General features: G+C 36.2%; 1 protein-coding gene across 1 annotated transcript in view; it reads right to left on the bottom strand.

Moving 5' to 3' along the window:
- LOC150108750 (uncharacterized) overlaps window positions 1–18,019 on the bottom strand; it is a 48,289-nt gene that overhangs the window by 1,153 nt on the left and 29,117 nt on the right. The window contains exons 9-10 of the mRNA XM_090390516.1: window positions 13,536–13,689; window positions 8,175–8,406 (exon numbers count right to left, since the gene is read on the bottom strand). Of these exons, the coding sequence (XP_090246642.1) occupies window positions 8,175–8,406; window positions 13,536–13,689 (386 nt within the window). The remainder of the gene's footprint in view (window positions 1–8,174; window positions 8,407–13,535; window positions 13,690–18,019) is intronic.

Here is an 18,019-nt window from a genome sequence, read left to right as displayed (position 1 = left end):
AGAATACCACACAGAAAACTATTACAAAAACCGAAAACGGAATGGATATGAGGCTAGTAGCATGGATAAGGGTTGCTGGCAGACAGACAGACACCAGAGAGTAGTATATGGTGAAGTGGAATCTAGGAGAATAATGGCGACTAGTGGAATACCTCAGGGTTCGGTATACTAGAGCCACTACTCTTTAATTTGTATATCAATGACATAGGGAAAGATTTAAGAGGGAATATTCAGTTGTTTGCTGATGACGAAAAACTGGGGAGAGCAATAGTTGATAAAGGTGACGTAGGTACCTTGCAGAATGATTTGAATAAATTGGCATTGTGGACAAAGGATATTGATTGTCAATTTAATGTTGCAAAATGTAAGGTTATGTACTCCGAGTTAAAGAGGTTGCATATAGTGTATCATATTGATGGTATTGGATTGAAGCCTCCGTAGTTAACCGGTCTCATACGTAGGTGGAAAGTGAAGTTTTTTCTTCTGATAACTCGAGTTTTTCATTCCTCCAAACAGGCAAACCTGTCCCGTGAACACACACACACACGGCTATAGTCATAAATACTTACGGCAAGGAAGGCAACGGGAAACCACCTTGCGTCATTATCTCCCTAGTAAGCAGTTGCAACCCTCTCAAAGAGAGGAAGCCACAGGATTAGGTATTGGATTACAGGACTCTGATGAGGCCAGGGACTTGGGGATAATGATGGACAAAGAGTCAAAGTTCAGAGAGCATATTGCAAAAGTTGATTAAAAAAAAGCTCAACGAATTACTTTAATGCTGAAAAACACTAATAAGTAAAGATAAGGAAGTTATTATCCCTCTTTATAAGGCTATGATTCGGCCACATCGCACACATATTTGGTGACCTGGGTTTCTTGTGACCAGGAGGTGGTCGAGAGAATTGGGATAAGTGTGGGATATGAGTATCAACTAAACCTTGTGAATTACAAAGTTTGGTTGATAGGCGGGGAAGAGGGAACATAATAGAAACTTTTAAGATATTAAAGGGGTTTTATAAAATTGATGCAAGTGAAAATTTTCAACATATGACAAATAGTCAGAGAACTAAGGGCTATCCCTGGACGTTGTGTAGGAGTGCGATTAGTAGGTGTGTGTGTGTGTGTGTGTGTGTGGACCAGAGTTTTTGCGTGGAGAGTGGTGAGTGAGTGAGTGGAATGGATTTCTAGAATTGGTTGCGAGTTCCCTGATGGTGAATGGATTGAAGGAGAGGTATGATAGGATTTGAGTGTATAATGGTTGATCTGGATCTCCAGCGAGGAATCTTCAGACTCCATGGAAATGTGGTAAAATAATAATAATAATATATTTTTTAATAGTAATAGTAATTTATTGATTGCTAAAATATTTACACATACAACAGTCATCTTGAGTGACATTGCAACTTATGATTTTACAGAATTCAGCTCTAAGTGCAGCATTTTCTAAGATTTCAACTAACATTTTTAATAGTATTTTTTGCCTCTATATTATGTATCTACAACACATGTTCTTCTAATGTTAACAATGAAGATTATTCAGAATTTTTTATATAATAATTTTTTTGTTTATATAATTTTTTGATTATAAGAATAATTTATTACATTATTTTTTCATATTACATAAGAGTATTATATTAATGATATTATCACATAATAATCAGTATCTTCTTTGTTGTTGTGTACTTTATCAACTGTTTTATTTCATAATTTGCTTCTTTGGTTATAAGGATTACGTGTGGTTGAGTGAGACGAGTTAATCCCACCTACTTCGAAGCTTGGGTTAGTTTTTGTGAAGAGAGTGGGATTTAGCCTTCACTATTTATGTTGTTGTTACTGTTAATGCGTGGAGTGTAGGCATTGGATGCTGGTGATTTGTGATGTGTATATTAGTGTTAATGATGTATTAACTTTGTTGGTATATTTTCCAGAGTTCGTGTTTTAATGTTCTGTAGTTATCTTTGTGTTTTAAATTTCTTGGTAGGTTGTTGAGTTGCGTGGGTATCTGATGTGATCTCACAAAAGAACCGTATGAATTGTTGAAGGGTGTAGGGAGAGAGTTGTTGTAGGTCGTGTTATATGATATGTGTCTTGTTTCGATAGGTGATGTTGAAGTAATTCCTCCTTGTTAATGTCATGTAGTGTTTCAGGTTTTTAATGCTCAGAATTCTGTGTATCGCCATGTGCTTGTCGGATATTGGTTGTTGCGTGTAAGGTGCCCAGACCACTGTTGACACGATTTTCATGTGTAATGTTTCTAATTTTGTTAAGTGGTTGTTTGATGTGTTTGAATAGAGTGTTATTCCATATCTGAATAGGGATTCCAGAAACCGTGATATAGGAGTTTTTTTTATGTTGGATGGAATAATGGCTTTATCTTGGAAGATTTTTGCTGCGATGATCCAGAGTTTGGTGTGTAGGTATTCTATATGTTTTGTCCATTTAAGGTGGGAATTTATATAGAGACCGCGGTATTTTGCATGTGTTACAGGTTTGCTTTCGGAACATTGGCAGGTATTTTTGTTATTAATGCAGCGGTCTGTGTGACAGTGTATCGATAGCGTATGATTCTTGGGTTGTGTATTATCAACATCTGTGTTTTGGTGCCGTTGATTAGAATTGCGTTTTGGTGGAAGTATGTTGCGATTTCATTTAGGTCTTGTTGTGCTTTGCAGAGAGCCGTGTTGATGTTGTGTGGATTGCTAGAAGTGCAGTGTCATCTGCGTACTGAAATATTTGACTTCTTATGGATATGTTATGAACATCATTAATGTATATGCTGAATAGAGTGGGTGATAATATGGCACCTTGAGGTACACCGTGTTTTATTTGTATACTCCGACTGTGACATGTACCTATTTTTGTTACTTGTGTTTGTTTGAGAGGTACTTCTTGAACCATGTATGCACTGTTCCTCTTATACTTATTGAGTATAGTTTGGTGAGTAGTAGAGTGATGGTGCTTTTTGTTTTCTGAAAGCCGTATTGGTTTTGTGAGATGATATTGTACTTCTGTAGATAGTTCTGTAGTCTGGTGTATGTTATTTTTTCTAGAATTTTTGAGATGACTGGTAAGGTAGCTATTGGTCTGTAGTTCTGAGTATCATTTCTTTTGCCGTGTTTGTATATTGGCGTAATTACTACAGTTTTTAGGTTGTGGTATAATGCCTGTGTCGAATATTATGTTCACGAGTTTCAAAAGTATTGGATTTATTTGTTCAAAGTGTGTTATAAGGTCTGTGAGTCTTATTTTGTCTATTCCTGGAGTGTCTTTGGTTTTAGTTGTAGGGTGCTTCTTTCAGTTCCTGTTTTGCTATGGGTGGAAAATACATCGTTTGTTGTTGACTTTGTGGCGGTAGTTTTTTGTTGATCGTTGGTAGTTTGTCTTTTTTGAGTTGTGTAATATTGTTTGTGAAAGCATGGTTGAATGAGTCTGCTAGTTCCTCTTGGTTTGTGTCCTGACCGAAGCTTTTTGCAATAAAATCTTGTGCTGAAGTTTTCTTTTTTCGAGTTACTAATTCGTTGAGTATAGCCCATGTTTGCTTCATGTTGTCGTTATATTCCATGAATTTTTGGAAGCAGTAGCGTCATTTTGCTCTACGAATTTTTGTTGTTAGTTGATTTCTTGTGTTTTTGTATAAGGTTTGTAAATGTGTGTTACTGGGTGACTTTTTAAGTTTTTTCCATAGATTTTCTTTTTCAGTAATAGTATTTAGTATGTCGTCATTTATCCATGGATTGTTGTCTGGTTGTCGCCTCCTTTGTGTAGTTTTTGTTGCTTTTTTGTATATTTCTGTGAACTTTAGTTGAAAATTCTCGTATAATGTTACAGGGTCGTTTATTTTAAGTAGGGAATTCCAGTCTGTATTTTTTACTTGGTTATCGACAATGCTCTTTAGTATGATCGAGTTATGTCAACTTTTGTGGTGGTGGGGTTGGGGGGGGGGTTAGGTAACGTAATAAAACGAAGTTGAGACAAAGTAGTGATCGGCAATTTTGACGTTGATGTATATGTATGGATGGGAGCCCGTATGTTGATATGATCAATGCATGATTGTGTTAGTGAGTTATTGAGTATTTCTTCTCTTGTTAGGGAGTTAATGGTATGGTTTATGTTGTACTGACTTAGTATATCAAGATATGTGCTAGTGGTTGAAGAAGCGTGGTCAAGAGTATTTATGTTAATGTCTCCTATTAGGATGAGCCCATGTGTTGTACGGGGGTTCGATACCGCTTAGGCATGTTTCTAACTCGTGAAGAAAGCTGAGTGGATTATTATCTGGGGATCTGTATATTGTGTTTATTGTGTATTTGATACTATTGTGGCTATTTGTGATTTCCAAAATTAGTGTTTCCGCATGTTCGAAATGAGTTTATTGATTGCTAAAATATTTACACATACAATAGACATCTTGAATGACATCTTCAGTAATAATTATTATTATTATTATTATTCATCTGCAAATCAGAAAATTTCTCTATATACAATCTGTGTGTGTGTGTACATACAGGTATTGTCTGTGTACACACACTAAACACACACACACACACACACACACACACGCGCGCGCGCGTGTATACATATACGTGTCTCTGTATGGGGGAAAGTGATAGCATCTAGCAAAGCATAGAGCATAAATTAAAGATGCAAAGAAATTATATTCTTAGTGTAATCCTTTGTGTAATCCTAAGGTGACACCACAAATATAATTCCTTGACATCTTTAATTTATAGTCTAACCAAGTGAAAAAACGTTCAACAAAGCATAGAGCATTCTGTACAAGAAAGATGCTCATAGCCATAAATACTTGTCTTCAAGAATTTTCACAATCAGAAGTGGGGTGAATGGGAATCATGGAATTACTTGATGTTATCCACTAAGAGTATATTCACAGAACACTCGTTATCTGAAAGTGAATGATTTGTTCATGAATAAACTCTATTCTTTACGGGCATGCAGGTTTTAATATATACAGTATCTCATAAAGATCTAAGCATTTGTAATAAGTCAGGTCTTTATCTGACCTATTACAAACTCAGATCTTTGATGCTACTTTTAAAGTATTATCAAATCAAATGCCATCCGGTAGGAAGGTATAAATTTCTGCTAGAAGAGCAATCCTCTCATCAGACGTAGGTTAGTGACCGATCTTAGAGTTAAGCAAAACAACTGCCCCTCAAGAAAAAAACCTAATTTCCTTGACCGCCAAGTTTCCTCGACCTCACTTAACTAGTTTCATAGTTGTCGATCTGAAACAGCATAATACATATTCTATACATCATCCTGAGGCATTCTGGGCAGCTATAAAGAACATCTGATTACACGTAAAGATGATGAAATCACTGCATGACGTGAACCTGTGCGAACTTGGTTACATTGTTGTCATCGTACTGCCTGCTCCACGTTATTACAAATTTGGTTTGGAATCATATGATACCTATCACACTCTTAGTAGTGTGGGAAAAAGAATTCAGGGAAACTGATACTCTGTAGTAGCGAGAGAGAGAGAGAGAGAGAGAGAGAATACATCTAAAATAATATTATTACAAAATGCAGAAATTTTTCTTAGAATATTTTGAATTGTTTTAATTAGAAACACATCAACTTAAAATATTTTAAAACCTTGAAAATCAAAGAAAGATATAGAAATGAAATTCAGTTTAAACGAATTGAGTCACAAAGCATAAATAAATTTATATAGAAACTAAAATTATGCATGAAGTATTTTTATTTATTTAAATTTGCGATATGTCGGCCTGGTTGGCCGAGTAGTTAGCGTGTCCGGTCTCCAGCCAAGAGGCTGTGGATTCGAATCCATCCCGCCGTGGGCATGGATGTTTGTTATTGTCCTACAAACTTTGTGTGGAAAGGGAATCTGCGACCCTACCACCTATTCTAGCAAAAGACATCATTGTCAAAACCATGTCAGATGCAGCGTCTACAGACGTCAAATGTGATTTTTTTTTTTTTTATGTCAGAGAGAAGGACGAGATATGAAGTTTTACTGCAGAGGAGGAAAATATGACGTGATTTGTAGACAATCTGTGAATCTAATCACAGCTCCCTACCCTCCAATGATAATATTTTTGTCTAAATTGTGTATCTTTGTGTGTGTGTGTGTGTGTTCTCTGGCCGATTTGCCTCTGTGTGTGCGTGTGTATGTGTGTGTGTGTGTGTGTGTGGCTTCCTCTCGTCATGACGAAAATGAACGCAAGTCTTTTCTAATTGAAGGGCGCAATATCCCATGATTCTTCCAACTACCTTACGGAGTACTAAAGAAGCTATGCTTACTTCTTTTCAGAATAAACCACGTCGGAGGATTTATTTATCTGTGAAATGTTTTTTTTTTTTTTTTGAAATAAACTGCTAATATTTGGTACGTTGCCACCTGCCGTAAGAAGTTAAAAGTGAAAACATTCTAAAAAAAGCAACAATAGCGTTATTATTAATTAATTAATTAATTATTATTTCGTGACACCTACAAGGAGTCCAAAGACTCATCGAGTTATGTGGTTTAATAGTGTTTTTCATCGGCAAAATGAGATATCCCTTTGAGAACTGTTATCAGGTAGATATGGAAGAAATTTTTCATAGAATTGGAGAGGGAAGTAAAACAAGAGGCCATTGCTGGAAAGTGTATAGGGAGAGTGTGAGCAACGGAGTGAGATGCAGGTTCTTTGCATGGAGTGTGGTTGGTGAGTGGAATGCATTGCCTGAGTGTGTTGTGGATTTGGACACATTGAATCAGTTTAAGAGACGAGGTTGGATAAGCATTGTATGCAATAGTGAGTACCTCCCACGATGAGTCTCTGACTCCATGGAGGTCGGGTGTTGATGATAATAATGATAATAATAATAATAATAATAACTCCACAGCAAGGATCCTCAGTATTAGAGATGTATGTTTCTGAAGTTTATTTTATTTTATTTTATTTTATTTCAAGTAAATTTGAATTATATGCACTCTTCGATACGTCACCGAATTTTTCCCTTTAACATTTTCGTTGCCAATCAAGCTATATCGCGTGATGCGAGTTCTCACCAAACGGCCAATCACGCGTTATCGCGTGGACGTCGCTAACTAAATAAAAAAAATAAAAAAAATTTGGCCACCACACGAAATTCCAATTTTCAGCTTGGCAATGAAAGTGTTAAATAACTGAACTGCTATTTACCAATCTTACATTAATTATACCTAATACATACATGTAAGTCAGTAAACTTATAAATACGAAAGTAGAAGCGCTACAGCTACTATTGAAACGTCAATCTAAGTATCATGTATAGATCTATTAACAAATAATTGGAAACCATAGAGGCATTTGTGTCATTCCGAAATGTATTATCTGCTTGTACATCACTAAATAAAATTTAAAAAAAAAAAAAAAATCGTGACTACCAAGCGAATAATAAGATATTACTTACCAGTTTGCAGTCGAAGTTTGTTGTTATTTCTGTTTGTTGTTAACTATCGTGTTGCCAGGGGGCCCAAAATATTGTGAGAAAGTGCAGCACAATAGTGTAGTGAATAATGGGATTAATGGAAAGTTTTTAAATTAAAGTTATGCAGTTTGTCTCAACCAACATGCTTATTCGTTTAGATTTAAAAAAAAAAAAAATGTTTTACAATTTATTTTCGAGTTGTCCACTTTTTTTTTTTTTTAGCTGAACTACATTTAAAGTCGGTATTGGTAGTTCAGTTGGTGAAAGGACCCGAGTGACTGATAAAGTGAAATGATATCTGCACTAATTATAATAGCAGACAGTTGAATATAGCAGTAACGCGGTTGCTGTTATTTTCATTTAAAATATAAATCAAAACAGAAAAAAATGGTATATTTCATCACAACAAGAACAGATGGCTTCTTGAGAAGTAAAGTATATAGTTTAACACTAAATTTGACGCATTTCAAGTTCTCTTTCTTTTCAGAATGCTTATTGCTGAAGATGTTCCACACATCGAACGATCTTTGAAGCACCATAAAATTTGCAGTAACTAGCATCTCGATAAAATGAGCATCCTGCTACTAAATTCCTCGTGTGTGTGTGTGTGGGGGGGTGCGCGCATGCATACACACACACACACACACACACACACACACACACTGCTCATTTCAGACGGTGATGTCATCGAAATATTGTAACAAAACAGCATTTTATGCCAACAGACTTACCTGTCGAGCTGATGCTTGGCCTTTCAGGTTCATCAAAATCTGTCAGTTTACGTTCAGTTCTTTCAAAGCCAAATTTATCTGTAATCTGGATGGTCTGTACTACGACTAGCTCATCGTCCTCAGACATTCGCGATTTTCTGTGCGCTCCTACAGATGTTACTTTCCTCTTCTTTCTGCCCATTGAATTCATTTCTCGACTCAGTCCGATGTGGGTTTTCACTGTACAATGAACCTGAATGAGAAATTAAAAAGTTACATTAACGAAATTTTTCAGTTATGGAAAAAAATCATTTTTAATGTTACTAATTTTAAAGATACCTATGGACTCATTGCCCAGGGCCCTAATCAACATTTTTTTTCCCACGCAACTCTCGCATGTGATGGCAAGCGGCGCATGTTTCAAGCGTCACTATGAGGGATACTCTCTTAGGTTGTTTCAAGGACAGAACTAACTTAGTTGGTCTTCATGACTCCGAATGTTTCTTCCTATAGACAGAGAGTCTGTCTAACAACATATGCATCTATTGATGTAATAAACAACTGTCACTGACATTTGGTGGCGAAATGAATATCGCTAGAAGTCAATCCACTCAAATTAATTGGCTGGGATCACAGCAAGACAACTCATTAATTTGAATAGCTTGCAGTGTTCTCTCTCTAGTTTGTTCTACTTGGGGGGGGGGGGGAGACGCCACTATACAAAGCCCTATCTTATCTTTAATTGTAAGTCCTCGTAAACGTTCCTCGTTATTTCTAGAAGAAATTCAGACTAGGTCTTTACAATTAAAGGACATAATCTAAACGCCTAAGTTCTCATATTCTTCGCGTCACATCTCAATGCATAGCTGAGATTGTTTCAAATTTTTAATCCTATTATCCTGCTGTAATGGAACACTTAGTAATTAAGTAAGAAAACACACACACACACACACACACACACACACACACACACACACACACACACACACACACACACACACACACACACACACACACACACACACACACAGCGAGAGAAAGATTCATATTTTATTCTATTGCCATAGAGAGCTGAATGGGTAACGCTTAAATACTGGTTCCATGAAAATTCATCGAAAAAAAAAATGAATCGAGAGACAATTCATCTAATGAATAATTCATCGAACGACAATTCGTTGAAAATGCAATTAATCGAAAAAACAATTCAGCGAAAATTTTAACTAAATTGATTTAAAATTTCATTAAATTGATCCAGCCAAAGCGGAATTGCTAATATCATTTCGAAACTTTTTTTCGAAAATGTTATGATAAAAGAGTGATCCATTTGGAACCGTGCAGACAGCTTCTTGTACCCACAACTTCTACTAATTCCGCTAAGTCAGAGAGCCGTTATAATACATGATTTGGACAAGTGATTTCTTCGTTGCCCCGAATACAGCTGAACTGAAAACTGGAACGGTTCAACATTTTCTTGTAAAAGTTTCGATTATCGAATCTGAATCAGATTCGCTATTTGAAACTTTTATTCATCCCATAATAATTCAAATAGAATTATTATGGAATGAATTATTATGGGACACAAATTGCTGTATTGATGTCGCATATTACTACTAGTAACAATAATAACAATGGAGCCTGCGTAGGCTGGGCTTTTCCTTCCAGAAACAGGCAAATCAGTCCCATGAACAGACATCAAAGTTATCGGACAAGAAAGACAACAAGAAACCCTATTATTCTATAATTATTCCCTATCAAGTAGCATTGCTTTCTCACTCTGCACGGTTCAGTTTTTGTTCTTAAATGGATCACTTTTATCATAACATTTTCGAAAAGTTAAAATTTTCGGTGAATTGTTTTTTCTATGAATTGCATTTTCGACGAATTGTCTTTCGATGAATTGTTCATTCATTTAATTGCCTTTCGATGAACTCTCCGGATATCTTAAATACTAGTGACATTCAACACATGCCATAATAATCTGACTATGACTCTGTTTTATAGCATTCGATCCCTTTTCGATTAAACATGACTTGTCAAAGAAAAATTCTTCCTTTCAATATTAGCACGTAGCACGTGAACATGAGCAATGAAGCTGTGCTTTATTACTAAAGAAGACTGGACAGCTAATGAATTAGGCGTAGGTAGATCCACCTATCCTCCAATCTTTTCTGGGGAAAAAAAAAAAGAAAAAAAGAAAAACTCAATTGGAATCAGATTCGCTTTCCTAAGAAGACAACTCACCGCTACTCTGAGTCGCGTTATTTTCAGGAAGACATTGCTACCATTGTATACGTTTATCATTTACACTGCGGGGGGGGGGGACAATGTACCCTTTGCGCCTTCGACAGGAACTTCCGTGGTAGCTTAACTCTACTCCCTTCTAGATCTCCATTCAAAATACGAAAATTCTCTGCTATCTCCCATGAAAATTCCCTTCGTCTTCTTTGAATCTCTTATGATCGATTTCTGCTAGTTTTTGATTTTTTCTTTTCCTCGACAATCAATCAGGAGGCAATGCATAACGACCTGTATTTCTCTTTTTATTCTTTCTAAATGTATTTAAACTTTTATATTTTTAATCCACGGATAGTTTAATTTTTGCGTTGCTTTTGAGCAGAAAAATGAAACTTGAGATTGTTGTTGTTGTTAGGAATTACGGCCGAAGCAACTAAAGCTACAAGATCGATATCTTTATTTTAATTGCGTGTGTTCTTTTGGACAATTTGAATGTTTTGCGGATGAAAAACCTGAGTTCCGAAAAGAACCCCCCCCACTACCAATAGTCTATTATCGTGAAAGGGTGAGCTATTGGATTTAAAGTTCGGTAACTTTTACAAATACCATTTGTTTGTTTTATTGGAACAATCATTATCCAGTTACAATAAAAATAAATTTTACTGAAAATAAAGATTAATTGTTATAATATGAGGACGAAAAAGTCTCATGTTCAAATGATACTTTTGATGCATGAGATATTTTATTCAACGAAATATATTATGTTAAAAATCCATAATATATACAGGAAGAATGATCCAAAATTCTCATTGATCGCTATCGTGCTCTTGAGGAAAGTAGACCCTAGGGTCGCTGCAGTCATCGCAGCGAAAGGCCCTACATCTTATTAAGGTGGACACCATGACTGTTTGTTCCTCGCACTATAGTGTCCGTTGACTTCTATCCAAGCAGTGTACTTTATTGGTATGAGAAATGATAGATGTAACTCACCAGACTTTTAGTATTCGTGACTTCATGAAAAAAAATTAATAAAATCAAGTCTGCTGTTATTTCGGTGAACGTTAAGATTTAGGAAATTAATCGGAAGTGTTCATTCTCTGATGATTAAATAATTTTGAATTAAACTTATCAAACTAGGTTTGATATTGGTTAAGTATTAAGACAAAACTGTGAAGCGAGTATATATTATTATGTAGGCTGTTAGTTGCATTGGAAAAACAGTTTCTAGGAGCATAAAATAGCTCTAAGTAATTTGTACTAGTTAATTTTAGCGATTTTAATTACTTAATTTAGTAATTAATTAATATTTAGTAATTTATTAATTAAGATTTATTTAGTAATTGGTTAATTTAGTAATTTTGCACTTTGGTTAGTTAATTTATTTATTCATATGGAGTTTCCTCCCTTTTCTCCCCCGTCCCTATTGGGGCGAGCTGAGCCCCCTTATGGAGGGAGTTAAGTATTTATGGCTGTAGATCAGTGTGTTCACGGGGCCGGTTTGCCTGCTTGCGGGATGAAAACCCCCAGATAAACTGGGGGGAAAAACCCTGCTGTCCACGCCCAAGACCGGCTAACTTGGCTATGGCTGAGGAAGATCTTTAAGCTCCTCGCGTCGGCGAAGGGAATCGAACCGAGGACACTACTTCCCCAGGCATATGGTTGCGAAGCTCAAAGCCACTAGGCTAACCGCGCGGACGGTTAGTTAATAATCACATATAAAGACAGAAAGCATTGAAATGAGAAAATATGCAATGCAACTCCAACTACCGGATATTTATGTTTACCAATAAGAAGTTCACCAAGCGGTTCCGGTATTTATTAACTAGTTTTTTGAAACCAGCTTTTAGAAACATCTGTGCCTTAAGCTGGACATATTTAAAGAAGGCGCCTACCTCGAAGACTGAGTATTTAAACCTTTTATGAATATGTCCAGCTTTTCCCTCGAGCTTTCAAGTTTGAAGTAAAAGCTGGTGCCTACGATTTTCTTAGAAGCTCGTAAGATCTCAGAGGAAATATGTAATCTAATTTTGTATTTCATTTTGTATTTCAATTTTGTATTTCGCCACATCCACTGAGCTACACAGGGAGCCTGTGTAGCTCAGTGGATGTGGCGTTTGCACACCATCGCGCTAGGCCGCACGAAGGAAGTCTTGGTTTCGAGTCTAGTCGGCGACTAGAGGAAATTTTTCTAAGCCTTTTTTCGACCGGTTCCCGAGTTAGTCGAAAGGGGCATGAAGTATTTGTCCATTTCCAAAAACTTTACTCAAGGGACCCATAATGCTGGCGTCTGTTGGACATCTAGATGTTAAATAAATATTATATAGGATGAATAAATTGAAATTATCCTTATATATTAATTAATTAAGTGTATTTCAAGTTACCCAATGTTCTGGTACGTAGTTTCTAAAGTATGTCCATAATAATCTAAGTACATCAGAACGAATAATAAATGTTTAAATGAGGAGATCTAGAAAATGTTTCTTGGTTTTTACCTGTAATGTACAGGATTAAAAGCGTAATTGGATTCCGTGATATATAACGCTAATCCTTTGAAAGATGGTTTGTAAATCGGAAAGAAAGGAATCCCAAGTATAGGGTTTAGAACCTACTTTAAGGGGTCACCAGCTCTCTGACACGGGCAAGCAGGTTTTTCCTCCCGGAAACTCGGGTTTTTCGTCCTGTAAACTCAAGAAAATCGACCGTAGAACCCACATTATTTCAGACATTAAATATATTGTGTTAGGGTTAGAGACCACGAGATGGCGGCACATTTGAGCCGTCTCTCTTCACTGCGTACCGCTTAATTAGTGATAGCCTTGGGCCATCTGTCTCTGATTGGGTACCAGTGGAGATTGAACTGCCCACTCAGTCTCCAAAAGTTAGATAGGGCTAAATGGCCTCGCCTACTCCCATATATACGGGAATAAAAAGGCGTTAGCTGATTTTTTTTTTAATTTTGTATTTAACTAAACTACTTTACTCTTAATGGTGAGTTAAATTCAAGATTTCGAAGATTTTTAATTATTTATATATTTTAGTTAAAGGATATTCAATTCTGAATTTCTGTGGAATGTGGGAAATAGAACTATTACACAAGTACATATAAATAAAAATAATTAATTTCGGTTTTGCTACTTAAATACATACTGGTTCACAACTAGGTAGGCAAGGGGTCACCAGCGCTTTAAACTGCACGATGTCAGATGTAGGAAATTTGAATGCATCGAAAGGGGCATGAAGTATTTGTCCATTTCCAAAAACTTTACTCAAGGGACCCATAATGCTGGCGTCTGTTGGACATCTAGATGTTAAATAAATATTATATAGGATGAATAAATTGAAATTATCCTTATATATTAATTAATTAAGTGTATTTCAAGTTACCCAATGTTCTGGTACGTAGTTTCTAAAGTATGTCCATAATAATCTAAGTACATCAGAACGAATAATAAATGTTTAAATGAGGAGATCTAGAAAATGTTTCTTGGTTTTTACCTGTAATGTACAGGATTAAAAGCGTAATTGGATTCCGTGATATATAACGCTAATCCTTTGAAAGATGGTTTGTAAATCGGAAAGAAAGGAATCCCAAGTATAGGGTTTAGAACCTACTTTAAATATTGCCAGTTCCAGTACTGTACTTCCATTTGGATGAGCTGCGTTGACGACACTTAGGCATATGAAACTTCTTTCTTCTAAAACTCTCCTTATTTCAAAAGATTAACTGCGTAATCATAGAATCCAATTTACATTAATAGCAGAAAAACGTTAATCATTCATCTTTTCTTCATAAGGAGACTGGATTTCGATTCCATACTTTCAGGATAACTGTAGAAAGAACCATCAAACGCTGGTTATCTTTCGTACAGTAAAGAAGCCATCTTGTGATTAAGCCATTATCCGTTTCCTTGTTCATTATATATATAATGAACATTATATATATATATAAATATATATAATGCATTAGGGAAAATTCTAAGGAAAGTGATCAAATCTTACTCCATCTTTACAACGAGTTGCCCAGTGTTGCACTACGTGCAGCTACAAACTTGACTTACTTGTTGTTTGCTTAAAAAGGATTAAAAACCTAGGGAAAAAGGTTTATAAAATTGCTTGGTATCTTTAACATAATATATATATATATATATATATATATATATATATAGTAATTGACTCGGTTAAATGACATGTTTAAAATTATTAACTGACTTAAACACCGAGAAAAAATACAAGAGATTTAATAAGGTTTCACTACTAGTTTCATTGGAAATACCGATTTCGTCAGGTGAATAGAGTACCATGGAGAAAACAACATCTTAAAAATATATTGTACTTTAGACAAAACAAAGTTTAGAACAAGTAGTATATTACGCACACACTTCATAGAACCCGGTCTGGAAGATTGCCAAGAATAGTCAATTCATGCTGAAGGGGAGAAGGAAATAAAGGATGTACGATTTGGTCACAACACGCGAAATCACATGCTTTATACGTAAAATTTTCCAACTATTATACAAACAAAATAGTTACCACTTTAAAAACTACAATGCTCATAAAAGAAAAGTTAATTTTCCGACGTGTAATAATAAAAACTTATCCCACAAGACGGATTGATTACCCTATTATCGGAATGGATTCTCCTGCTTCTGACATGCGCACAAGTGTCGAAAGGTCTTGCATCTGTAGGCGTACAATAGTCATGTTTGAAATTCAGTCCGAGCGTTAGTTCTGGCGTGAAGCACTGTACGTGTGAATGATATCATTATCATCACCATGCATATCAAGAATTTAGACCTAGCGTAGCCTGTTCCTGCCTAAGAAATCATCGTTGAATCTATTAAGAGGATGTCCTGGTTTTATTTTCCCTAATGGCTTGTACTTTAAGGCTTGTTTTGGTAATCTTTCTATTTTCATTAATATAATTAACGGCTATATTTTAGCCTGTTTTTGTTTAGGAGTGTCCCTTATATTTAATGCATTGGCTAACATAACTCAAAAGGGGTATATATATATATAATTTAGGACATTACGGGCGAGTGTAGAAGGCAATTATGGCAGAATAAAAAATGTTGAAAGATTATGTACATACCTTGATTTTGGTTTAAAGATGCCTTCTAAATCCAAGCTGTTGTGGAAGGGGGGGGAGAGGGAAAGAACATGGGGATGTACTTGGGACACGGGAAATAAGTTTGGGAACCCGGGTTACAATTAATAATATATATATATATATATATATATATATATATATTATTTTGTTGTGGGGAGAGGAGGGGGATAGACGTTGTTAGTAGTGGTTTGATGAGTGGTTTGAAACCACTACTAACAACGTCTATCTGTATGATCAAAAATACAGATGACCTATTCTGGAAATTAAGCAACACTACTCCATCCCAGGATGACATCCTCTCCTCACTAGATGCAACTTCATTATACACCAACGTGGATGTTCCTAAAACTTTAGACATCGTACACACACTACTCTCCGAGGACCACACCCTACACACACGCACAAAATTAACACCAAATGACATCATTAGTTTGATTAAACTCACAATATCCGCCAACTTCTTTAAATTCAACAACTCCTTATATGTTCAAATTTTCGGTCTCCCAATGGGCCAAAACATCAGTGGGCAATTAGCGGAGTTATTTCTGGCGCACACTGAATCACTTCTACTCCCCCTTCCCTTCCCTCCGGCATCACCTTCTATGGCAGATACGTAGACGATATTCTATGCATTGGCAAACCCTCACACATCTCCGCCTTACAAACATCCCTCAACGATTTTAGCAACAGACTACAATTCACCATGGAAACAGAACAGAACAAATCCATCAATTTCTTAAATCTTACATTAATCAGAAGCCATAACAGAATTGCCACGAAGATATTTCACAAGCCCACACATGTCGGAAACTACCTCCATTTCAATTCATACCACCCATATTCCGTTAAAAAATCAGTCATCCTATCACAATTTATCAATGCTTACAAATTCTCCACCAACAGCAATTTTCTTAACACTGAACTCAAGTATTTAACACAGGTTTTCAAAAATCGAAACTACCCCACGCATCTAATAAATTACGCGAATTTTACGGCAAAATGCCGTCTTAACAATAATACAACAAAAGCAGACTTCCCGACACGCATGGTCATCAAATTGCCATACATTCAAAACACATACAAGGCTTACAAATACATTTTCAAAAACACGAACTATAAGCTAGTATTCACCACAAACCATAAATTAGGAACTCTCCTAAAACCTACTAAATCTCTCACTCATAGAGAATTATTCGAACACCACAACGTAGTGTACAAATTTCCTTGTCAAAAAGACTGTGACGTCACCTACACGGGCTCTACAATTAGGTCGTTATGGACTAGACTACAAGAGCACTTCAGGGATTGCAATATTCCTATTCCAGAATATCTGAACACGAAAAAACATCGCAACATCAAAAAGAAAAACAAACCACAGAATACAGGGAAGACTGAAATTGCAGCTCACGCCCTTGAACTAAAACACATTCCCCAAATTGACAAAGCCATAATCATTGACAAACAAGAAAACGAAACGATGCTTAGAATATCCGAAACTATTGCCATAAAATGTGATGGTAATTCTATCAACGTCCACCGCCCCTACCTAATTTCCGAATGTTGGACGATCCAAAACTTACAAATTAAGCCACGCCTCCGGCCATTTAGCGACAACAAATGCCCAAATTTGGCAGATACATCTTGCAGCCTTGACATAGCCCTACAGTCATTCCCACAAAGTTCCGACGAAGACCGAAACGGTCCACACCCCGTAAACCCTTCCCCCAGTTTCCACATAAGGATACCCTCCTTCCCCCCCCTCTCCCCACAACAAAATAATATATATATATATATATATATATATATTATTAATTGTAACCCGGGTTCCCAAACTTATTTCCAGTGTCCCAAGTACGTCCCCATGTTCTTTCCCTCTCTTCCCCCCCCCCCCCCTTCCACAACAGCTTGGATTTAGAAGGCATCTTTAAACCAAAATCAAGGTATGTACATAATCTTTCAACATTTTTTATTCTGCCATAATTGCCTTCTACACTGGCCCGTAATGTCCTAAATTATATATATATACCCCTTTTGAGTTATGTTAGCCAATGCATTAAATATAAGGGACACTCCTAAACAAAAACAGGCTAAAATATAGCTGTTAATTATATTAATAGTGTTTTAGAGGAGTAGCATGGGCATTTCCCAGAAATTATACTTAACTTTCTATTTTCATTCTTTGAACGTGTTCCATCCATGATATCATGAGTGCTCGAAAACTGGATTACAGCGCTACATGAATCGGGCAGGCTGTAACTGATTGCTGTTTAGATGGGAAGGGTCGAGAGCTATTTCTTTGGATTCCAAGATACGTCTTTCTAATTCATTGCAGCATTTATGGATGTTTGAAGCTGAGCTCCAGCCTATTTGATGTTGACGTCAATTTCAAACACAACTACTACTTGTTCTAAACTCTGTTTTATCTAAAGTACAATATATTTTTAAGATATTGTTTTCTCCATGGTATTGTATTCACCTGACGAAGTCGGCATTTCCGATGAAACTAGTAGTGAAACCCTTATTA

This window comes from Typopeltis vanoorti, chromosome 3 (genome assembly GCF_054136105.1).
Source record: "Typopeltis vanoorti isolate ZY-2024b chromosome 3, IOZ_Tvanoo_1.0, whole genome shotgun sequence".
Classification (NCBI taxonomy): Eukaryota; Metazoa; Arthropoda; class Arachnida; order Uropygi; family Thelyphonidae; genus Typopeltis; species Typopeltis vanoorti.
Note: the sequence above shows the minus strand (reverse complement) of the source record. Positions and strands in the feature narration are given on the sequence as shown.